This window comes from Bufo bufo, chromosome 1 (assembly GCF_905171765.1).
Source record: "Bufo bufo chromosome 1, aBufBuf1.1, whole genome shotgun sequence".
Lineage (NCBI taxonomy): Eukaryota > Metazoa > Chordata > Amphibia > Anura > Bufonidae > Bufo > Bufo bufo.
In genome coordinates, this window is record NC_053389.1 from 32,915,295 (window position 1) to 32,941,249 (window position 25,955).

The following is a 25,955-nucleotide window of genomic DNA, read 5'->3' on the forward strand; positions in this document are numbered from 1 at the left end:
ATGGACCTTGTCCTCCTAGATCAAGATTATTCTTTTTTATTTTTACATATTTTATGTTATTTAAAGTCATTTCCCTATCCACATTGCCATGCTCTTAACCACATTTTGATGCCATTTGCAGCCCTCTAGCCCTTTCCATGACATTTTTACAGTCATTTTAGTGCTCAAAAGTTCGGGTCCCCATTGATTTCAATGGGTTTGGGGTCAAGTTCAGGTCAAGTTCGGGTCCCGAACTCGAACTTTTTTGCGAAGTTCGGCCGAACCCGAACATCCAGGTGTCCACTCAACTCTATACGTGTGTACCGTAGTTGCGTGCAAACAAATGCAGTGTTGATGCAATGTTATAGGCCAGACATTGCATATGTTCTATGAGCACACATCAAATAATAATAATAATAATGACATTCTAAAAACAGGAAATGAATAGTGAATAAAGTGCTATGTATGATAATAAAAAAAAAGAAAGAAAGGTGGATTCATATGCGGAATTAAACCCATAGACTGCCAAATATACCTGTGTATCACTGTGTATTAATACATATGACAATGCTATAGTTTCAAACAAATAATCAATGCAGTATTAACTCATGCATTATAAAAAAAAACTTCCTTAGTGCTTCAAAAAACAGTACCTGTGATGCAAGAAGCAAAGCCGCACAACTGGCAATATGCCCAACAAGCGGTGACTAGAAGCGCAGCACCATGGAGCCAGATAGTTACAAAGTACAGTCGGTGAGCATTGTGTTCAGCTTGACTATTATGCTAATAGATCACATAAATAAAGGGGTTTTCCAAGACTTTGATTCTGATGACCTAACCTCAGGATAGGTCATCATCAGTGTCTGATCAGTGGGGGTCCGAAACCCAGGACCCCCACCAATCAGCTGTTTGAGAAGGCACCAGCGCTCATGTAAGCACCGCGACCTTCTTGCAGTTCCCGAAGCACAGCGCCGTACATTGTATAGTGGCAATGATTGGTATTGCAGCTCAGCCCCTTTCAGTTCAGTGGGGCTAAGAACGTTACCAAGTGTAATACACCAGAGTGGTATTACCATTCCTACACCCAGCTACTGTCTCTAATGGGCTAACCACAATGTCATCTGTGCATTTATTCAAGGTCCTTTGCACTGTGCATTTTTATTATTGCTATTTAAGGGTACTTTCACACTTGCGGCAAAGTGGTCCGGTATTGAGTTCCGTCCTATGGGGCTCAATACCGGAAAAAAACTGATCAGTTTTATCCTAATGAATTCTGAATAGAGAGCAATCTGTTCAGTATGCATCAGGATGTCTTCAGTTCAGTCACTGAACCGTTTTTGGACGGAGAAAATACCTCAGCATGCTGCAGTTTTGTTTCCATCCAAAATTCCGGAACACTTGCCGGAATGCCGGATTCTGCATTATTTTCAATTGAAATGCATTAATGCCGGATCCGGCCGCAAGTGTTCTGGCAAATCCGTTTTTCCAGATGACAACCGGAGAGACGGATCCGATATTGCAATGCATTTGTGAGACGGATCCGCATCCGGATCCGTCTACAAATGCTGTCCGTTTGCATACAGATTAAGACGGAACTGCTTGCCGGAATCCGACAACGCAAGTGTGAAAGTACCCTTATTATGTTATTTGTTGTATTGCATGTTATATGCCCGGTTCACCAGCAGGTGGCAGCGTATATGGCAGAGAGATCTTTAGATAGAATGGAACTTACCATTCCGACCATTTGATCGATTGACATTATGTTTTATGGGATGTGAGGTGTAATGTTTATTTTTTTTCTATGGCGTTCACCAGATGAGGTAGATCATGTGGTATTTTTATAGTGCCGGTCATGATGGACGCAGCAATACCAAATATGTCTATTTAAAAAAAAAATCTATTTTTAAAAATGTTTCAATGACTTGGCGTTACGGAATTCTGTTATAGTTATGGCCGGACTGAAGGGCGTAGCCTTAGGGGAGGGCATCATGACAGGGGTTTGGTTTAGGGAGACCCCTGGTAGTGGGTTAGGTGGAGTTAGTGGAGATGGGAGGATGAATCTGGGAAAAGGGGGATTGGGTGGTTTGAATGTAGGGGTGTGGTCAAGGGGTTAAATAGGGGAGCAGTGAGGAAGACAGGGGCCATTTTGTGGAATCTCTGAGGCGAACTGGTACCTGTACTCGGCAGAATGGACCAGCTTGAGGAGACAATCGCTAGATTGCGGGCAGCGGCGGAGGTCTGCTGCGCCGAGTGGATAGAAGCGCAGGTGCAGCAGATGCTCCAGGGGGCGGCAGAGGCTCCAGCTGGGCCTCAGCCAATATCAGTCCGGCCGCGGCGGGCCAGGCCGCCGGCGCGCTACAGCCCGGAGGCGTCTAAAACGTCTCAGCCCCCCACCAAGGCTCAGCGCCGGAAACGGAGCCCCTCTAGGGACCCTCCACGCCAGGGGTCGGCAGGGACCGCTTCCTCACGTACTCCCCGGCGTGGGAGGAATCCAGTCGGGAGGCGGAGCCTGCGAGGTGGCCGGGCCCGGTCACCTCGGCCTTCAACGATGGACGACGAGGGAGAGGGACCAGGTGCGGGGGTCTCCAGCCCAGGATCGGGGGCTGAGACCTCCCGGCGTGTACAGGACGGCGTGAGGAACGGGGCTGCTGCAGTTGCCATGGTGTCCGGCGGCAGGCCCCTGTCTTCGGTGGTCGGGATGCAGGGAAGAGGAAGCTCCGCCCACTCTGCTGCAGCCTGTGAAGATGGAGGTCCTGACTTCTCTAGCCTGGGTCTGGCTAGGAGACTGGATGAAGAGGCGGCAACGCGGAGGAGTGATCTACTGGATTCCGGATCTTCGGCTGGTGGGGACACAGCACCCAGGCAGCCAGGTGAGGCCTCTTGGGGAACTTTAGCGCAGATTGTTGGGGGGGGCTGGGGGTGTTGGGGGGCCCCCCGTAGATGTTAGCAGGGGTTTGGGACAATTGTTAGGCGGGCTAGCAGGTTTGCTTGCGGGCTGGGGAATGGGGGGGGCGTCTCCGTTACCAGCGTGGGGGGTGTCTGGTTTTTCTGGTGGCGCGAGTGGGGGTGCCAGTTCAGGGGTAGGGTCTGCGGTAGCGTCAGTGCAAACGCAGGCGGGGGGGGTGCGGCGGAGGACGAGACGGTGCGGATGGATGATAGGGCGAGAGGGGAGGTGTATGTCTGCTTTGAAGGCCCTTTGGGGGCGCATTTGAAACAGGAGGTGAGGGAAAAGATTTGGAAGGGGGAGTATGTGAAGATTTTTTCTCTGCTTCCCTTAGACAAGTTTAACCTGGATAGGGTGAGACGGGAGGAGGGTAAGAAGGAGGAGGAAGAGAAGCGGAGGTACCGGCTGATACCGGGGACGTTTACAAACTGGCTGCAGGCATTCGCGATATTAGCAAGCGTAATTGGGGAGAAGGCGCCGGAGTGCTGTTCACGTTATTTTGTTATTTAGATGCTGTTGGGGAGGCGTACAGGGTGTATGGGGGGGTAGCGTGGCTGCGGTACGACGAACAGTTCCGGCAGCGGAAGGCGGTGCGGCCCGAAATAAAGTGGGACCACAAGGATATCACGCTGTGGTTAAAGGTTACGGCACCGGTGAGGCAGGGCCAGTCCTTTCGGGGGGATGCGGGAGGTGGAGGGCAGTCCAATGTCACGTCGGCATCAGCAAAAGGGCTTTGTTTCGGATTCAATGATGGGACATGCAAATTCGGAGCGAAGTGTAAATTTAAACACGAGTGCTCGGTGTGTGGAGGGTCGCATGGGGCAGCACGGTGTTTTAGGAGTAACAGACAGAGGGGGGGGGATTTTAATAGCAAAGGGGGAGACGCCAGTACGTCTGGGAAGGATGGGCCCGTTTCTAGATAGATATCCGGATAGGGATGCGGCAGCCTTATTGCGGGAAAGTTTTTCGGTTGGTTTTCGGATACCGTTTGTTCAGGGTGATGGGTTGTTGATTAAGAAAAATTTGAAGTCGGCGTTGGAGCATCCAGAGGTGGTAGCGGAGAAACTTAGCAAGGAGGTCAGTCTAGGCAGGATGGCGGGACCATTCTTGGACCCACCTTTGCCGAATTTGCGAGTGTCGCCGTTAGGGGTAGTTCCGAAGAAGGAGAGGAATAAGTTTAGGCTTATTCACCACCTGTCTTTTCCGAAGGGCTCGTCGGTCAATGAAGGTATAGACCCCGCCTTGTGTTCGGTCGTTTATACCTCATTTGATGCGGCAGTGCAGTGGGTTAGGAAATTTGGAAGGGGGGCGCTATTAGCAAAGACTGACATCGAGGCTGCGTTTCGGTTGCTGCCGGTTCACCCGGATTGTTTGCATTTATTGGGGTGTTTTTTGGGGGTGAGTTTTTTGTGGATAGATGTTTGCCTATAGGCTGTTCCCTGTCCTGTGCGTACTTTGAGGCGTTTAGCTCATTTTTGGAATGGGCGGTGGCGGATTCGGCAGGTTGTGAGTCTATTATTCATTACCTAGACGATTTCCTATGTATTGGTCCGTCTGGGTCCAGGGTGTGCGCATTGTTGTTACATACATTAGATTCGTTGTTTGGGGTTTTTGGGGTCCCGTTGGCCTCAGATAAGACGGTTGGGCCAGTCACGGAGTTGAGTTTTTTAGGAATTGTGATTGACACGGTTAGGATGGAGTGTAGGTTGCCCTTAGATAAGTTGGAGGATCTGAAAGGGGAGGTAGCGAGGGCGTGTCGTTTAAAAAAGCTGCAGTTGAGGGAGCTACAGTCGCTGCTTGGAAAACTTAATTTCGCGTGCCGGATTATGCCTATGGGGAGGGTGTTTTGTAGGAGGTTGTCTATGGCGACGGCGGGGGTGGTCGCACCACATCATTATGTTCGTTTGGGAAAGGAGTTGAGAGCGGACTTGAAGGTGTGGGGTTCCTTTTTGGATTGTTATAACGGTCGCTCTCTGTTTATGGGTGATGTGGTGAATTTGATTTTGAGTTGTTTTCGGATGCAGCAGGGAGTGAGGGTTTTGGGGTTTATTGCCGGGGGCAGTGGTGTGCGGGTCGGTGGCCTGACAGCTGGGTGGAAAGAGGTTGGGTAAAGAATGTGGCTTTGTTGGAACTCTTTCCTATTGTGGCGGCGGTGGTGTTGTGGGGAGAAGTGTTCCGTAACAGAAAAGTTCGGTTCCACTGTGATAATTTGGGAGTGGTGCATGCGATAAATGGGTTGTCAGCCTCGTCAGGGTTGGTGGTGCGGTTGTTACAACAGTTGGTGTTGGAGTGTCTGTTGATCAATGCGTGGGTGGTGGCGGTGCATGTGCCTGGTGTAGATAATGGTATAGCTGACGCTCTTTCTCGTTCACAGTGGGACCGGTTGCGGCAGTTGGCTCCAGACGCAGAGGAGTTTGGGAGGGAATGCCCGAGTTGTCTATGGGAGGTACTGGAAGAACGGTAGCAAGTCTCATTCAGGCATCGCTGGCGCCTAGGACGTGGGAGTTGTATTTAAAATCGTGGCAGTACTGGGAGGATTGGTGCAGTCAGTTGGGGGTTGGGGAGGGGGACCTTGAGGTTCCTATGTTGTTGTTTGTGGGTCACTGTAGGGAGGAAGGCTGGTCTGTAGCAAAAATGAATAGTTGCATGGCCGGATTGGCGTTCGGTTTTAAGTGTAGGCAGCGGCCGGATGCGACTAAGTCATTTTTGGTGATGCGGCCGTTGAAGGGGTGGCGCAGGGCGGGAACAGGGAGTGATGGCAGGAGACCTGTGTCCTTCGGGTTATTGTTAAGACTGGGCGAACAACTGGGGGTGGTATGTACTTCCGCCTCGGAAGTTCGTTTTGTTCCGATTAGCTTTTTCGTTGGCGTTTTTTGGGGCATTGCGGGTGGGGGAATTGGTTAGTCCAACGGTGCGTAAGGCAGGGGGGATTGCAGAGGACAGATGTGGAGTTATTTCAGGACAGGCTAGAGTTCGTTATTCGCCGGTCTAAGACGGATGCGGAGGGACGGGGGCGCAGGGTAGTGTTGTTTGGGGTCCCGGAGTGCGCTATGTGTACGGTATTGAGCTTGCGTGAATATTTGGAAGGTCGGAGGAGCGATTCGTTGCCGTTGTTAGTGCATGGGGATGATTCCTTTTTGTCGCGTTTTCAGTTTGCGGCGTTTTTTTCGAAATGTCTAGTTCGGTTGGGTTTGGGGCCTGACGGGTATTCGAGTCATTCATTTAGAATCGGGGCGGCAACGGAAGCGGCGAGGTGGGGGTTGGGTGATGAGATTATAAAAAGGATTGGGCGGTGGGAATCTGTTCGGTTCAGATCATATATTCGTTTGCATAGTTTGTAAGGGAACGGCCGGGGGGGCTGGTAGGGGAATGGTTTCTGTATGCAATGTTATTATTGGTTGGTCTTGGTTTGTTTTTCTTTACAGATGCAGCGCCGGCCCTAGTGTGGATCCTCGGTCATTCTTATGTCTTTTGGGGGGCTGTCCGGGCAGCGGTTCGGCCGGATGGTCAGCAGCTGGGGTTCTCGAGGTCCGTGGCGCTGGTGAGATGGTTAGGGCGGAGAGGTATGGTTTGGGCCGGGGTGTTGCCGTAGATTCACAGGTTTGTGAGGCAGGATAGGGCACCCGAGGTGTTGGTTTTGCATGTGGGGGGTAATGACCTGGTAGCGCGGCCATTTAGGGAGTTGTTGCAGGGCATTAAGTTTGACTTGCTGAGGATTTGGGCGTTGTTCCCGTGGATGGTGACGGTATGGTCTGATATAGTGCCTAGGATGGTGTGGAGGGATGTAAGGTCCGTGGAGGGCGTAAACAGGGCCCGTGTTAAGGTAAACCGGGCGATGGGTCGGGTCATGGCCAGGAATGGGGCAGTGGCAGTGAGGCATATGGAGCTTGAGAAGGGTGTGGGGGGGTTTTGGCGGGCTGACGGAGTGCACTTAAATGCGGTTGGTTTGGACATGTGGAGCTTGGCAATCCAGGAGGGCATTGAGGTGGCCTTGCGTTTGTTGAGGAACGCTCAGTCTTAAGGCGGTCAAGTCTTCGCGTCAGTGGCGGGGGGAGGTCCTTGTAGTTGGTCATATTCACAGAGGAGGATGCTGGGAGGGCTCCATGGTGGGGGCTGGACTCCCAGTGGTGACGGATTTTAAAGGGGCCATTCAGTGGTGCTTCTGAGCTGGAGGGCAACGGCTGGAGGCAAGATGGCTCACTCAATGGGGTTTCTTGCAGTTATTTGGGGGCTTCAAGGACCTCCCCTCGGGGGGGAATTGTTATTTATAAATTGTTATGTTTATTTGTTAATAAAAGACGGCTGCTGTGGCCGATTTATTCCAAGATCGGTGTCTGTGTGTCATTTGGGGTCAGGTTGAGTTGAGTGATGGGTGGAGTTAGGTTCAGGATTTTGGTGAATAAAAGGGTATGTTGGGGGTCGGACGGCAGATAACCAATACCCCTGTCAAGTTATGGCCGGACTGAAGGGCGTAGCCTTAGGGGAGGGCATCATGACAGGGGTTTGGTTTAGGGAGACCCCTGGTAGTGGGTTAGGTGGAGTTAGTGGAGATGGGAGGATGAATCTGGGAAAAGGGGGATTGGGTGGTTTGAGTGTAGGGGTGTGGTCAAGGGGTTAAATAGGGGAGCAGTGAGGAAGACAGGGGCCATTTTGTGGAATCTCTGAGGCGAACTCCCGCCCACCCTCCCCTTTTTTGGTATAAGTTTAGGGGAATGAGTTTTAGGGTGTAGAAGGCAGGCAGGGCTGTGTAAGTGTCACGGTGGCTGTGGCGGGGGGAGGTCCTTGAAGTTGGTCATATTCACAGAGGAGGATGCTGGGAGGGCTCCATGGTGGGGGCTGGACTCCCAGTGGTGACGGATTTTAAAGGGGCCATTCAGTGGTGCTTCTGAGCTGGAGGGCAACGGCTGGAGGCAAGATGGCTCACTCAATGGGGTTTCTTGCAGTTATTTGCGTGCTTTAAGGACCTCCCCTCGGGGGGGAATTGTTATTTATAAATTGTTATGTTTATTTGTTAATAAAAGACGGCTGCTGTGGCCGATTTATTCCAAGATCGGTGTCTGTGTGTCATTTGGGGTCAGGTTGAGTTGAGTGATGGGTGGAGTTAGGTTCAGGATTTTGGTGAATAAAAGGGAATGTTGGGGGTCGGACGGCAGATAACCAATACCCCTGTCAAGGTTCCATTATACAGTAACAGAGTTATAACGGAATATAACGGAATTTTAGAACGGAATGCAAAACGAAAGCCTGTAATTGTCCTTCCATTTTGCTCCATCCTAATACATGTCTATGGGGGCACAAATAACGAATCCGTTTGTTTCCGTTATACATGATGGGGGAAAAAAAAATCCTATCGACAGAACTATTTTTTCCGGCATGTATAACGGAACACAACCGAACCGTTATTTGTGCCCCCATAGACATGTATTAGGATGGAGCAAAATGGAAGGACAATTACAGGCTTTCGTTCTGCTTTCCGTCCTAAAATTCCGTTATATTCCGTTATAACTGTTATAACTGTTATAATGGAACCCTCTAAAGGAATTTATAATGCTAGTGAAAACCCGCCCTAAATAGGGGAATTTTTTTTTTTTTTTTGCATGTTAAGGTTTTTATTTTTTTATTTTATTATTTTTTTTGTTACACTTTGTTTCCCCCATAAGGTCAGTCTAGACCTCTGGGGGACATTTAACTTCACTTTTTTTTTTTATTTCTCCTGTAACTGGGGCTGACATAGTAGCTCCAGCTATAGGGGAAATACCCCCCCGAGAGGCTGTACAGCAGTATATAACGCCGTAGAGCCTCCGTGCAGCGCCTGCAGTCTCCAGCTGGGACAGGATGCGGCACATCGCTTCCTAACAGTGGCGTACACACAATCGATGGGCCCCGGTGCGAAACTGATCCATGGGGCCCCCTCCCCGTCGGCGCCCCCCCCCCCCCCTAACCCGCCGCCGCGCTTGTATGTATGTGTGTGTGTGTGTATATATATATATATATATATTATATACTGTATATTACTATATACAAGAGGATGATATTCGGTACAACCCACGGTATTCCCACGTAAAACCAGCTCTGCTACATTATTTATTATATAGACTAGTAGCTCAGAATTGCACCAATATCCATTTACTATTACTGCCAGAACATGTTGGGTGTAGTAGTTTCAGCCCAACTGGGCAGTCAGAGGTTGTAGGCTACAGAAATATAGCAGAGCTAGTTATAAAGCCATTGATAGGCCAATGAAGTATTTTACCATATGAAGGCAAAAGAAATGCATGACAAAACCAGCACTGCTACATCCAAGCATATACTAGAAGCTCAATAGAAGTGCCTACACAAAAGAGCTGCACCCCAAGACAGCAGAAAAAAAAACATTACTTCATAGCACAAGTCACCAGTCATAACTTTACATACATTGCCCAACTCTCAGCCCCCATCAGACCTCACTCACTCTGAAAGCCGGACCGGCTTCTTTACGCAGCGCTCTCCCTCTCCCTCTCTTTTCCGGCGCCTTCTCCCTGCATCTCAACGTCATGTCCGGCACGCCGCACCGCCGGCCGGGGAGGAGACTCAGGGGGAGGAGACTGAAGGGAGGGTAGGGCTGGCAGCAAGGAAACTCAACACTGGGGGGCGGGCCCCGGGCCGGGTTATACAGGCACAGCACTACTGCAGGGCGGGTCCACAGGCGGACGGGCCCCCTGGAGTGCCGGGCCCGGTCGCAAGTGCGACCCCTGCGACCCCTGTATGTACGCCACTGCTTCCTAAGGCTACATTCAAACTCGCGTTTAGGGGGGATCCGTCTTGTATCTGCACAGACGGATCCGCACCGATAATGCAAACGCTTGTACCCGTTCAGAACTGATCCGTTTGCATTATTAAGTCTAAGTCAAAACGGATTCGTCCTGACTTACAGTCATGCGGACACCAAAACGCCGCAAGCTGTGTTTTGGTGTCCGCCTCAAAAGCGGAAAGGAGACCAAACGCAGCCAAACTGATGCATTCTGAACGGATCCTTATCCATTCAGAATGCATTGGGGCTGAACTGATCCGTTTTGGGGCCGCTTGTCAGAGCCCTGAAACGGATCTCACAAGCGGACCCAGAAACGGCAGTGCGAAAGTCGCCTTAGCTGAATACACAGGGATCGCTCAGATGTACACCCCAGGAATGGTCCGTGCCTTCTTTACGGGGCGCCCTGATGACAGCGGGCCCCCAGCACCCAGTGGCGGATCCAGGGGGGGGGCAACGGGGCAATTGCCCCCCCCGAGCTGGCGGCGGCGGAGCACAGGGAGATGAGCGCTTCCATTGTGGAAGCGCTCATCTCCAGTCATCTGTATCGCCGTCCTCAGGACAGCAATACAGATGCCTGTGCTGCGGCAGGGGAGGGAGAGGTGTGTCCCTTTCCCTTCCTCTGATAGGCTGCCGGCCTAGTGCCTGCAGCCTATCAGAGGCCGGCGCAGGTGGCGCGATGACGTCATCGCGCCACCTGCGCCATACAGCGCAGGACACAGGCCAGAAGAGGCCTGCATCGCATCGCTGACATGGAGGTAAGTATGTGGTTGTTTTTTTTTATATATATACAATGCTGTTATTACTGGCGGGGGGCTGTTATTACTGGCGGGGGGGCTGTTCTTACTGGCACAGGGGGGCTGTTATTACTGGCAGGGGGGCTTTTATTACTGGGACAGGGGGGGCTGTTCTTACTGGCACAGAGGGGCTGTTCTTACTGGCACAGAGGGGCTGTTCTTACTGGCACAGAGGGGCTGTTCTTACTGGCACAGGGGGGCTGTTATTACTGGCAGGGGGGCTGTTATTACTGGCGGGGGGGGGGCTGTTATTACTGGCAGGGGGGCTGTTATTACTGGGACAGGGGGGGCTGTTCTTACTGGCACAGAGGGTCTGTTCTTACTGGCACAGAGGGGCTGTTCTTACTGGCACAGGGTGGCTGTTCTTACTGGCACAGAGGGTCTGTTCTTACTGGCACAGAGGGGCTGTTCTTACTGGCACAGGGGGGCTGTTCTTACTGGCACAGGGGGGCTGTTATTACTGGCACAGGGGGGCTGTTATTATTGGCGGGGGGGCTGGTATTACTGGCACAGGGGGGCTGTTATTACTGGCACAGGGGGGCTGTTATTACTGGCACAGAGGGGCTGTTATTACTGGCAGGGGGCTGTTATTACTGGTGGGGGGCTTTTATTACTGGCACAGAGGGGCTGTTATTACTGGCGGGGGGGCTGTTATTACTGGCAGAGAGGGGCTGTTATTACTGGCGGGGGGGCTGTTATTGCTGGCAAAGAAGGGCTGTTATCACTGGCGGGGGGGCTTTTATTACTGGCACAGAGGGGCTGTTATTACTGGCGGGGGGGCTGTTATTGCTGGCACAGAGGGACTGTTATTACTGGTGGGGGGGCTGTTATTGCTGGCACAGAGGGGCTGTTATTGCTGGCACATGGGGGTCTGTTATTAATACTGTCACATGGGGGGCTGCTATTAATACTGGCACATGGGGGCTGTTATTAATACTGGCACATGATTGGGGGCACTATAGGGGCATCTACTGAGGCCACAAAGAAGGGGTATTTTATATGGGCGCTCTGTACAGTACAATTTTATACTGGGACACATTATGGTGGGTACTATGGGGAAGGGGGGAGAGGAGTACTATGGGATCATCTACGGGGGCACTAAGAAGGGGTATTTTATACTTGCAAATTATGGGGGACACTGAGTGCATCTACTGGAGCATTTTATACTGGTACATTATGGGGGACACTAGGGGGAAGGAGGGTGTGGAGCACTATGGGGGCACTATGGGCACTATATAGGGGTATTTTATACTGGGACATTGGCTCAACTGGGGGCATTACAAGGGGGTATTTTTTGCACTGTCACATTATAAGGAGAATTATTTCTACTGGGGGGGCTTTATTACTCCCCCATGGTATGACCCCCTAGTAACAACACCATCCTCTCCCTGCTCTGCTATCCCTCTGCCCCTTCTCCAAATCCTTATTATGAAATCTTTCTCATTAGGATAAAACACATCAGCTCCGCCGAGCCCCCGGCCAAAGTGTGTAAGTGGCGTCCGAGATCCCCAAGGGTCAAGCCAAGTAATTGTAAGTTTTCATGTGAAATATGTTTGTTATACACATATAGCCTACACTGTGCCACACAATATACAGTATACCTCTACACTGTGCCACACAATATACAGTATACCTCTACACTGTGCCCCACAATATACAGTATAACTCTACACTGTGCCACACAATGTACAGTATATCTCTACACTGTGCCACACAATATACAGTATACCGCTACACTGTGCCAAACAATATACAGTATACCGCTACACTATGCCACACAATATACAGTATACCTCTACACTGTGCCACACAATATACAGTATACCGCTACACTGTGCCCCACAATATACAGTATACCGCTACACTGTGCCACACAATATACAGTATACCTCTACACTGTGCCACACAATATACAGTATACCTCTACACTGTGCCACACAATATACAGTATACCTCTACACTGTGCCACACAATATACAGTATACCTCTACACTGTGCCACACAATATACAGTATACCTCTACACTGTGCCACACAATATACAGTATACCGCTGCACTGTGCCACACAATATACAATATACCTCTACACTGTGCCTCACAATATACAGTATACCGCTACACTGTGCCACACAATATACAGTATACCTCTACACTGTGCCACACAATATACAGTATACCTCTACACTGTGCCACACAATATACAGTATACCTCTACACTGTGCCACACAATATACAGTATACCTCTACACTGTGCCACACAATATACAGTATACCTCTACACTGTGCCACACAATATACAGTATACCTCTACACTGTGCCCCACAATATACAGTATACCGCTACACTGTGCCCCACAATATACAGTATACCTATACACTGTGCCACACAATATACAGTATACTGCTACACTGTGCCACACAATATACAGTATACCTATACACTGTGCCACACAATATACAGTATACCTCTACACTGTGCCACACAATATACAGTATACCTCTACACTGTGCCGCACAATATACAGTATACCTCTACACTGTGCCACACAATATACAGTATACCTCTACACTGTGCCTCACAATATACAGCATACCGCTACACTGTGCCCCACAATATACAGTATACCTCTACACTGTACCTCACAATATACAGCATACCGCTACACTGTGCCCCACAATATACAGTATACCTCTACACTGTGCCCCACAATATACAGTATACCGCTACACTGTGCCCCACAATATACAGTATACCGCTACACTGTGCCCCACAATATACAGTATACCTCTACACTGTGCCCCACAATATACAGTATACCTCTACACTGTGCCTCACAATATACAGTATACCGCTACACTGTGCCACACAATATACAGTATACCGCTACACTGTGTAGTCTGTTCTATAAGCACCATTGTTTTGAGGCGGCGGACAGAAAAAAATCTGAAAGTGCCCCTCCCGAGACCAGGCTCTGGATCCGCCACTGCCAGCACCGCAGCTTAGCACCGATTAGCGCCCGGCTGCGATCTCTGACTGGACCTTCCAGGTCTTTAACCATTCAGTGGTTAAAGACCTGATATTTGCTGCACATGTACAGCAGAATTCGAGAAGAGGTTAAACAACATCTCTCCTTTATGGAAATACTGTGAAATGAGAAATTCTCTTTCAATATCGGTTAGAAATAACATCCGGCTTCATTCCTTAAAGGTGACTTTTATTGTAACATTGTATCAGGAAAGATGAGCTATAGCGGCATTAATGCGCACACTGACTGCGATCGAATACATCCAGTTATTGCGTTTACAGAAGCAAAGCAGCGATACGATGGAGGATGAACATTCAGGAATCTAGCAGAGCTCAACCTGCTAACTGCTGATGATACTATGATGTGGATTTTCCATAGAACTACAGGTATTTTTACAGTATCACAGTGGATGGAAGAAATAGCATAATAGCACGTTCAGCTCTGCTTCATCTGCTATACACATTTAAACATATATAATTCCATTGATTCTCAGAGCCTAATACTGGCTGCAGAATGATGGGGTTGAGTTAATTTTTTTTACATTCTGTTGGCTTCATACACTTTTTTCCAGATTGAACATATCCCTTATCACAGACACATCCTCCAGCACACTCTTTGGTACAGACTCGGTCTTTTTGTTCTTCACATGTTGGTTGGCATTTGTAGTTGCAGGGGTCATAGTGCTGGTTGGGACCACAGGGGACATTGCAGTCTTTTGGTTTAACGCACTGAACAGATTCCCCAGAAGTCCCGATCTGAGCCAGGAATCCGTCGTGACATTTACAGGTGTGTATTGCCATCATAATGCAAGCTTCTGCAGGAGGCTCATGTAAGTTGGCGCAGGTCTTTGCACACGGTGAAACGTCTCCAGCTGAGCTGTTCGGAGGACAATTCAGTTCTGGACGAGAGGGAAATGAACTGGGAGTTAACTGGTTTTATCTTACCATGAGCTTATAGACAAAACAATTTAAAAGAAAAATGGAATAATAATAATAATGGTAATAATTATAAGAGAAAAATAATTCTAATATTAGAATAAGAAGAATAAGAAAAATAATAAAAGAATAACATTATGTAGAAATTAAGAAGAATACTAAAAATAATGATTATATCAACAACCAATCAGATGAGCGAATCACTTGTAATCGAACCAAATTCATTTTGAAGTTTGTAAAATTCTAATAGCAAAGTTGAAGTTTGAAACAAATCCCGTGGAGCAGCGCCCGCAATTTCTCATTTTAAAGGGCTTCTGTCACCCCACTAAAGTCATTATTTTTTTTTGGGCAAGTTAAATTACTTATACTGCGATATATTAAAATATAATGGTCTTACTTACTTTGATTCAGCAGTTTCTTCTAAAAACGAAGTTTTATAATATGTAAATTAGGTCTCTACCAGCAAGTAGGGCGGCTACTTGCTGGTAGCTGCTGCAGAAAACCGCCCCCTCGTCGTGTTGATTGACAGGGCCAGCCGGGATCTCCTCCTCCGGCTTGCCCTGTCGGCATTTCAAAAATCGCGCGCCTGTGTTCGTTTGGCGCAGGCGCTCTGAGATGAGGAGGCTCGCCTCCTCAGAACTCCCTCAGTGCGCCTGCGCCGATGACATCACCGAAATAGTAGACGTCATCGGCGCAGGCGCACTGAGGGAGTTCTGAGGAGACGAGCCTCCTCATCTCAGAGCGCCTGCGCCGAATGAACACAGGCGCGCGATTTTTGAAATGCCGACAGGGCCGGCCGGAGGAGGAGATCACGGCTGGCCCTGTCAATCAACACGACGAGGGGGCGGTTTTCTGCAGCTGCTACCAGCAAGTAGACGCCCTACTTGCTGGTAGAGACCTAATTTACATATTATAAAACTTCGTTTTTAGAAGAAACTGCTGAATCAAAGTAAGTAACACAATTATATTTTCATATATCGCAATATAAGTAATTTAACTAGCCCAAAAAAAAAAAAAGACTTTAGTGGGGTGACAGAAGCCCTTTAAATTCAGTACATTTGTGAGGGGAAAACGGCAGGGAAGATGAAGACTGAGGATCACATGACCCTGGGCAGGACCACCTGCAGGCTTGACAATAATGCCTTACAGCCAATCAGGAGGGAGGATATTGACTGCTCTATGTAAGGTCCCAAGGAGAGACACCACTCTGGTCTCAGCTTCTGATGTCATGTCTGTCATAGACACAGCACTTACAGTAGACACACAAGATAGACAGTTAGGGGTCTTAATTATGCGGGGACCATTATCAAGCAGATTATAGGAAGTGAACTTGCTCATTCCCGATAATCAACCATTGTAAAGGTGGTGCCGATCACCCCATGAAAGAACCAAAACGTGTCCATTGCATGAAATCAGTATTTAAGTCATCCTGGTCAGTGCTGTGTAACCCTAGATCTGCTGCCCACAAACAATGAATTTTATGGGGTTGAGCGATGGCAGCAGTGATCACCTCTCCTCATACAGTGGAGGAGATTGCTGCATGTTAAGTGTAGCTCTCACCTCTTCTGACGAGCAGTTATTGGACGGGAAATGTTCCTTCTCGATAATTGCTCTCTAAGTTGGTGACTGTAAATGGGCCATAAGAGTGACAATGTTAGGGACCGGGAAGATAGATTTAGTTATGTAGATTTAATTACTGGATAGGTTTTAGCTGTAGGGACAGGACAGGGTGAGTTAGTTTATTGTGTGCATTTCAGGGTTTGTGCTGGTCACATATAGTTTGGAAAGTGCTCTTTTTTGTGCAGGAGCCAAACTTTTTTTCTTAGTTTGATGGGGCTAAGAACGATACCAAGTGTAATACCCCAGAGTGGTATTGCCATTCCTACACCCGGCTACTGTCTCTAATGGGCTAACCACAATGTCATCTGTGCATTTATTCCAGGTCCTTTGCACTGTGCATTTCTATTATTGCTATGTAACTGTTATTTGTTGTATTGCATGTTATATGCCCGGTTCACCAGCAGGTGGCAGCGTATAGGGCAGAGAGATCTGTAGATAGAATGGAACTTACCAATCCGACCTTTTTTATCGATTGATTTTATGTTTTATGGGATGTGAAACATAGAATGTGACGGCAGATAAGAACCATTTGGCCCATCCATTCTGCCCAGTGAGGTGTAACGTAATTTTTTTTTTCCTATGGCATTCAAGAAAAAAAGGGCTTTAAAAAAAATACAAATCTGAGGGGACAGAAGATTACAAAGGGCTTAATAAAATCTGTAAAAAGGAGATAAAATTATGTCTTGTTCAGTCTCGAGAGTACTGTCAGAGAGGTTATTCAGCAAGGCCGTCGGCATTGTCATACCCCAGCAGATAATTTTTTTTCCCCTCGTGTCCAAAACATTGCATTTGTGAAAAATTTATGAGGCATGGACCTGTCAGCATATTATTCTTATTACTTTCCTAAATTTTTCTTTTAAATTCACATACTTAACGATATATGTCCTGTTCTACTTACTTGGCATGCTGTTACTGTGCACCTCCCACAGCAAGACTATGGAAACAAAATAATAAAAATGTTACAATTTGTCTTTTCTAAAACAAAATTTGCAATGGTTCTATAGATTTTTTTCTATTTGCTACATTAGCTAGAACCAAATGGGAAAGGGTTCTGGGCTCTGGTACTGACGGACTGAGACACTGTAAAGGGAACCAGTCAAAGGGCAGAAATTTCAAACAATAATGACATATATGTTAATCTGCTCAGCTCCTCCTGCTGGATACCATACTGCTGGCAGACTGGACTGTATGCTTGATGTGATAGGTTCCCTTAAGATTAAAGCAAGTTCTATCACCTGCCCACAAACATGTTTATCAGAAGGTAGGTGTTGTAGAAATACAAACCGGATTCCAAAAAAGTTGGGACACTAAACAAATTGTGAATAAAAACTGAATGCAATGATGTGGAGATGGCAAATGTCAATATTTTATTTGTAATCGAACGTAGATGACAGATCAAACGTTTAATCCGAGTAAATGTATCATTTTAAAGGAAAAATACGTTGATTCCAATTTTCACGGTGTCAACAAATCCCCAAAAAGTTGGGACAAGTAGCAATAAGAGGCTGGAAAAAGTAAATTTGAGCATAACGAAGAGCTGGAAGACCAATCAACACTAATTAGGTCAATTGGCAACATGATTGGGTATAAAAAGAGCTTCTCAAAGTGACAGTGTCTCTCAGAAGCCAAGATGGGTAGAGGATCACCAATTCCCACAATGTTGCGCAGAAAGATAGTGGAGCAATATCAGAAAGGTGTTACCCAGCGAAAAATTGCAAAGACTTTGCATCTATCATCATCAACTGTGCATAACATCATCCGAAGATTCAGAGAATCTGGAACAATCTCTGTGCGTAAGGGTCAAGGCCGTAAAACCATACTGGATGCCCGTGATCTCCGGGCCCTTAAACGACACTGCACCACAAACAGGAATGCTACTGTAAAGGAAATCACAGAATGGGCTCAGGAATACTTCCAGAAACCATTGTCAGTGAACACAATCCACCGTGCCATCCGCCGTTGCCAGCTAAAACTCTACAGTGCAAAGAAGAAGCCATTTCTAAGCAAGATCCACAAGCTCAGGCGTTTTCACTGGGCCAGGGATCATTTAAAATGGAGTGTGGCAAAATGGAAGACTGTTCTGTGGTCAGACGAGTCACGATTCAAAGTTATTTTTGGAAATCTGGGACGCCATGTCATCCGGACCAAAGAGGACAAGGACAACCCAAGTTGTTATCAACGCTCAGTTCAGAAGCCTGCATCTCTGATGGTATGGGGTTGCATGAGTGCGTGTGGCATGGGCAGCTTGCATGTCTGGAAAGGCACCATCAATGCAGAAAAATATATTCAGGTTCTAGAACAACATATGCTCCCATCCAGACGTCAACTCTTTCAGGGAAGACCCTGCATTTTTCAACAAGATAATGCCAGACCACATTCTGCATCACAACATCATGGCTGCGTAGGAGAAGGATCCGGGTACTGAAATGGCCAGTCTGCAGTCCAGATCTTTCACCTATAGAGAACATTTGGCGCATCATAAAGAGGAAGGTGCAACAAAGAAGGCCCAAGACGATAGAACAGTTAGAGGCCTGTATTAGACAAGAATGGGAGAGCATTCCTATTTCTAAACTTGAGAAACTGGTCTCCTCGGTCCCCAGACGTCTGAGTGTTGTAAGAAGAAGGGGAGATGCCACACAGTGGTGAAAATGGCCTTGTCCCAACTTTTTGGGGATTTGTTGACACCATGAAATTCTGATTCAACATATTTTTCCCTTAAAATGGTACATTTTCTCAGTTTAAACTTTTGTTCCGTGATTTATGTTCTATTCTGAATAAAATATTAGAAGTTGGCACCTCCACATCATTGCATTCAGTTTTTATTCACGATTTGTATAGTGTCCCAACTTTTTTGGAATCTGGTTTGTATTAATAGTTGTAATCTGCTCTCCAATATCTTTGTGTAAGGAAATGTAAACTCCCTTTCCTTCAGCCGCAGTCAGAGGCAGACACAGGTGTTACCATCTTGCTTGAATTCTTCTGAGCACTCCTCTCCTCCCTGCCCAGTCTGTTTCTTTTATTTACTCACAAAAGGTGTAAAGGGGGCTGGCCCAGGACAAGGATACAGGAAGTGATGACATGTCAAAGGACAGGGAAGGACTTCAATGTGGCTGGACAGACAATGCACACACCCCATCCCTGTATAAGGAAGGATGAGTCATGTTCATTGTCTAACCAGCCAGGCGGCCGCCCATCCCCCATCACTGTCAGCATGGATCCCATTCAATACTGCTCAAAAGTGACCAGTATCTAATGAAGATCATTCTACTGGTTCTTATAGGTTTGAGATTATATGCGAGACATTGCTACGGCTATTGTCAGTATACGGTACGAGTATACTGACAAGTCAGATATGCATGTCTTAAAAGCAGATATGTATCCAGAAAGGGATAGCGAAGACGCAGCAGAGGTATAATATGTATCTCTCGTTATGCAGACTTCACTTCTCTAATGTGTATAGACATTTGAAGGGAAGAAGCCCAGTGCATTGCACTTAGTGCTCACAAACCGGCAAACATCCCCCTACACACTGAGAACAAGTCTCCAAGCCCATGAGAAGGTTTTCATACTGACGGTTTTACCACTGGTCCCGATTCAACCCAAGTACCCTCTGCTAGAGCGTTCTTTGGATAAATCCGACACAGGGAGACAGATGACAATCTATAAAAACACACACATCCTAAGATAAAACGTCCGCATAATAAAATTTCCACAACATAGGTAACCCCAAAATAAAAAGCACAGCGATCAATGGCGATGGAGCTTACTCAGTTGGTTCTATGTCTCACATAAACCTTCATAAAGAGCGGATTTGTGGCCATTTCTTTGCCAGGAACATATACAGTAAACCCCCCTAGGCACCCACACTATATGACACACTTGATTACAAAAACAAATACAAAAAAATAAAGTAAAACATATCTCTTAAAGGCAAGTGTCATCCAAAAATGAAATATTATTTAAATTTGTTTTTTTATTATAAACATTATGTTTTTTTTTTAGGTGACCATTTATTTAAAGTGTTCTGAAATTTTCTTGCACCGGTCGTTGGAGCACATACAATAGCTTGTGGCTTTTCAGCTTTGTTTTATAGACTGGCAACTTCTTCCCCCTTTGAGGTCCTATATACACAGAGGGTGAGCCCTCAGAATCATTTCCTCTGGTGGTCTTCCTTGCTGTCTTACATTTATACCATTTTCTACGCCTAAACCAGATATAGAAAATGATGAATGAGACGAGCCTACCAGCCTGTACCCTTCCCCGCCATGCCATGTCCCCTTTTTTAAACCTGGCATGAATGAGAGGGGAGGGGCCGACAGGACCATCTCATTCATCATTTTCTACGCCTGGTTTAGGCATAGAAAATTATCTAAATGTAAGACAGCAAGGAAGCCCACCAGAGGAAATGATTCTGAGGGCTCACCCTCTGTGTATATAGAATCTTAAAGAGGTTTTCCGGTTTATTCATATTGGTGACCTATCCTCAGGATACCGTAGGTCATCAAAATCATATTGTCGGGGAGCCAACTGCCCGCACCCCCGCTGATCAGCTTGTTAAGGGTCCATTCACACGTCCTCAGTGTTTTGCGGATCCACAAAACACCAGGCCGGCACCCCAGTAGAAATTACTATTCTTGACCGCAGCTGCGTCAAGAATAGGACATGTTCTATTTTTTTGGCGGAGCCGCTGACCGGAAGTTCGGGGCCGCTGACCGGAAATGCGGATGCGGACAGCACACTGTGTGCTGTCGCATCTTTTCCGTCCCCATTGAAAATGAATGGAACAGATCCGGAACCAAAGTGCGGATGTCTGAATGGAGTCTAAAAAGAAGGCTTCGCACCGTGCCAGCATAGTCTTCCCTTCATTGTTTACCTCCTCGTCATTACACCCGCTGTGGTGATCAGTGTAATTAGAAGTAAGCCTTCCCATTCACTTCTATGGGTCGGCTTGTTCCTATTCAAGTGTATAGGAAGGAGCCGTCCCATTGAAGTGAATGGGATGGCTTAGGTGTAATTACACTGATCCCCGTTGCGGTTGCAATGGTGAGCAGGTAAACAATGAAGGGAAGGCTGCGCTGGTACTGTTTGCTGCCGTCTCTTCAACAAGCTGATTAGCGGGAGTGCCTGCAGTTGGCTCCCTGCCGATCTGATATTAATGACCTATACTGAGGATAGGTCACCAATATGAATAAACTGGACAACCACTTTAAAGGTCCTGTTTTATTAGGGGTCCATTATTTTCAGAGCTTAGACACACCAGAGCTTGGACCAACCTCTGATACTCTGGTGGGCCAGTCCGAACCTGGAGCTAGTGACGCTTGCTGATCTGCTCTGTCATAGGAACACAACAACCAAAATTACAGTATTGCTGGATCTGGCGCATCTGGACATGTAGGCCTAATTCAGATTCTTACTATGGGGCCCAATGATTTTTATGTATACCCCTGATTAAGCCTGTGGGCCAGTACAGTTATCTAATTTTTATTGGAAAGTAGGGTTAGCACAGTCATCATCCTATAACTATAGAGTGGAGTTGGCACAATCATGGGTTATCATTATCAGGGTGAGGTTAGCATGGCCATCCCATTATCATTAGAGGGCTGGACACCTGAGAAATCTCATCATTAAAGGTCAGAGCCAGGACACTCATCTTAATATCAACAGAGGACAGGGTTAGCACAACGATCCTATTACAATAAACGTTATAGATGAGAAAATTTCTGTCAATTTATTTTAGGTCTGACTTGACTGAATCAACCATCTAATTCAATTTGTGCTCAAATCTCCCAGCAAAATTTGTAGTTCATATTGAATCACTTATAGAATTAAAATTCTTTCTGGATTTCAGTTCGAATTTAAGGATGAGCAAATTTCTTAAAATTAGTTTCATTCCAACTCATCCAGAATCGAAAGTACTTTTAATGGCTTGGAAATGAGATAGAGAGAGAGATTCTACTTATGGAGAGTACCTAGCTGGTACGAGGCGTTGTACAGGCTAGGCATTGCGTATCTGCGTTTCTGGGAAAATGATAATTAGCTTCCTTCCAAAAGGAAAACTCAGGATTTCATCTTTTAAACAGGCCTTGAAGCAAAACTTGGATCTCATCTGGACACAACTGTTTCAGGTTAGTTGCCCTTCATCAGTGCAGAGCAGAGAGAACTAGCCTAGCTAGGTGAGAGGTCTTGGTCTGGGAGGACGGGGGGGCCTAGTAGGTGTGAGAACTCTCATAGGCCAGGCAATCTTTGGGTTTTTGGGAAAATGAATAAGCAAATCAGAATCTGAATTTTCCAAAAATTTGGGTCGAATTTAGATTCTAAGAAATTGATTCACTCATCTCTAGTCAAATTCTGATTCTGTTGAATTAATCTTGTCTCAACTGATAGTCTTTACAGGGTAAGGGATCTAATAACAGCTCAGTTGTACTGCTGGAAGCCAGGATAATGCTTCATAGTAGCACTACACAATGTATATACAGATAATGCAACTCCTCTGCAATTTTCTGGTGTCTGAGGAAATTACTGTATTACACCTTTAATATTTCTTGAGAATGTTCATGGACGCTTTAATCTCTATGAACTCTCATTCTTTACAGTAGCCATAAAGCACACACATCCTTCATTGTGTCTTCAATTTGGCTTCCCTTATGGAATATTGTGAAAAATATAAATAGATGACTACAGCATTTGCAAGCAGACCATTCCCATTATTTGCCTTCTACAGAATCTAAACAATGAAATAAAATCACATGCATGAGAGTTTGAAATACATACGTGCGAGCAAGAAGACAGCAGATAATTTGAAGAAGCCCATGTCTCTTCTGATAAAAGCTGAAGATACCACAAGTCACTGATAACAGAAGACACAGACAAGACATTAAAATTATGCAGATCAATGGTAAAGTAAGTAAAGGACACGAGTCTTCTACGTTACCTGTTCGGGCTCTGGGAAAAGCTCCTGTGATGACTGTTGGACTGGACCGACCTTCTGCAGCCACATTTATAAGAGCCAGGTTGGGCGGATGCACATATATTCACTTATGTAATTTCATTTTTGTTATATCTGCATATTGCTTAACATTTTGCTGAGTTTTACAACCTGTATGATAATCACTATCCTTAATAAATGTCAGGGAGTGACATCTCATCAATGTGCAATGCTGCTGCCTCTGAAGATTACAGGGATGTCTGGTTTAGAAAAATTATCAAATATCCTTTATTGTATTTTGAGTAAATAGCGTTTACGCTGAAGACCCTCATCTATTAGACAACACAAAGAACAGCGACATGGTCTTTGGAGGACCAGACATGTCATGCCTGAAGGTCCTTGGAGGACCAGACACGTCATTGTGCATTGTATCGAACAGACCTTTGACTTCAAACACAGCCATGTAATGCTTCATTTGTCCTGTGGGGGTGGTGTTTGGAGAAAAATTAAATAATTGCTTACCTCAAATTACTATTAAACACAGGGGGTTCTAGCTGCAGAATATCCGGGTGTCAGTTAGGAGACCTTGCTAAGAAAAAGGGCTTGTCCAAGCCAGACAACCCTCTTAGGGGTTATACTCTTCCAGTTTTTACATGCCTTCTCCAGTGACAGTGTTGTAATGTATGCATCATTGTGGTCCACGGCATTGCTGTTCTGGGTCCTGACTTTATATCCAGGCCAGCAGAATGTGATTTAGAAAATTAATGAAATTATCATGATTAGTAAGTGGTGTTCAGCAGGGGTGTACAGATCTCATAGGGTCCCTTAGTAATATAAGTACGCCCCCCAATGTAATTTCTAAAAAATCTTGCAATAAAAAAATTGTCCTCCATGTAGCTCACTTTATTGGAGTTCTGTGTTAGAAACAGTGGCACATGTGCTTCATAAATATGGTAGTTATTCTGTACACTGTGTGGAATCACTGCATCAACCAAAGGGTTTGTGCTAAACCTAAGGGCACTATCCCTGCAGTCCTCTGGTGTTCACAATTGAACCCCTATATACAGATCTGGACTTTGCTGTAGGGGACACATCAGGCTCTTACCCCGGAGTTGTCCCGGTGTGGTTGACAGCTTACTCATGGAGGTCAGAGACACAGAAGCGGGGCACCAAAGGATCAGACAAAACTTGTAGTCAAAAACAGGCCGAGGTCATGGCAGGGAGAGTTTGTGTGAATTTGGGAAATATAAACATCTACAACAACCTCATAATCCTCAAATAACACCCATAGATCAAAGACCACCGATTGCACCACAAAAACGGATCAATGGGACTAATCATAAAATATATAGAGATCTTTATTAGTCAAAATTCATAATATTGATCAGACATTGGAAAGAAGGACAACACAATGGCAATTTGATACAGAAAAATACATGGGGCACATTACCAGACAATGTCCATCAGAATCATTATTGTAACATCAATGTGGCTCTAAGAATACACTGTCCTATGAGGGAATATCTCTCAATAAAGGCTTACTACTATGATATTAATGGGCAGTGCAACAGACCAACAATATGAACGGCTGCCAAGATTATACATAGATAATAAGCAGGTGTGCCTTGAAAGAGCGAAAATACGCCCAATTAAATAAGTAATAGCACCTAGATATATATATCAGGTGTATTAAACTAGATATAATATTAATTGGCTCACATGTTTATCAGTCCTAATCCGCAGCCTATATGCAATTCATATCTTTATATATCCATCCCTAGGTATAGACATGACCTAAGAAGTCTAAAACATACCCAAACTCATAATGTACAGAGACTGGAATGTCGCCCCTCGTAATGACTAGTGTTGAGCTCGAATATTCGAATTTCGAATTTTTTTCTCGAATATCGCAATTTCGAGATTTCGCGAATATTTAGAATATAGTTCCATATATTCGCGAAATCGAATATTCGTATATTTTTTTAATTTTTTTTTTCATCTGAAAATATATGATTCCTCCCTGCTTCTTGCTTGTGGGTCAATGAGCCATTGGCCCACAAGCAACTGAATTGAAGCTGGAAGGAATCACGTTTTCAGATGGACCGGATATTCGAAATAAAGAATATATTGCTGTATATTAAATTTTCGAATATCCGTCCTATTCTAATCGAGTTCGCGAATATTAAAACAGAAAAATCATAATGGTTAATATGTGTGCCCGAGCGCATGACAAAATCGTTATTTCATCAACTTCAGCATACAACAAACACCCCGACAAGCGTCCCCGTCACCATGGGAACGCCTGTGGGTTAGAAAATACCATCGGATTTGAGTTTTCCCTGAGATCGCAAAACCTCAGATCCGATGGTATATTCTAACCCACATGCGTTCCCATGGTGACGGGGACGCTTGTCGGGGAGAAGTATGCCAAAGTGGAATATTATTGCTCTAACTTCGTATTTTACGAAATTTCTTAATATTGCTCTAACTTATATATTCGTAATATTCTAAAAGACGGATCTAGAGCAATATTACGAATATTCTAAAAGACGAAGTTAGAGCAATATTAAGAAATTTCGTAAAATACACATAGATTGTAATTCAGCTAATATAGTGCTATAATTATTTTTTTTTTGCCTAATTTTTTTTTGCCTCTTCTGCACTTTAGTTTTGGGAAATATGTACACTATTAAAAAAAAAGAATATAGCACTATATTAGCAAAATTGCAGTCTATACAGGGAGTGCAGAATTATTATGCAAGTTGTATTTTTGAGGATTATTTTATTATTGAACAACAACCATGTTCTCAATGAACCCAAAAAACTCATTAATATCAAAGCTGAATATTTTTGGAAGTAGTTTTTAGTTTGTGTTTAGTTTTAGCTATTTTAGGGGGATATCTGTGTGTGCAGGTGACTATTACTGTGCATAATTATTAGGCA

General features: G+C 45.8%; 2 protein-coding genes across 2 annotated transcripts in view; both read right to left on the reverse strand.

The window, feature by feature from the left end:
* Window positions 1-25,955, reverse strand: part of LOC120992759 (zonadhesin-like) — a 135,079-nt gene that overhangs the window by 59,256 nt on the left and 49,868 nt on the right. The window lies entirely within an intron of this gene.
* LOC120992785 (serine protease inhibitor swm-1-like) lies at window positions 13,702-23,109 on the reverse strand. The gene is made up of 4 exons (XM_040421690.1): window positions 23,019-23,109; window positions 22,859-22,934; window positions 16,986-17,021; window positions 13,702-14,430 (listed from the first exon to the last, which is right to left on the reverse strand). The coding sequence occupies exons 2-4, from the start codon at window positions 22,896-22,898 to the stop codon at window positions 14,060-14,062; spliced, it is 447 nt and encodes a 148-aa protein (XP_040277624.1). The 5' UTR covers window positions 22,899-22,934; window positions 23,019-23,109; the 3' UTR covers window positions 13,702-14,059.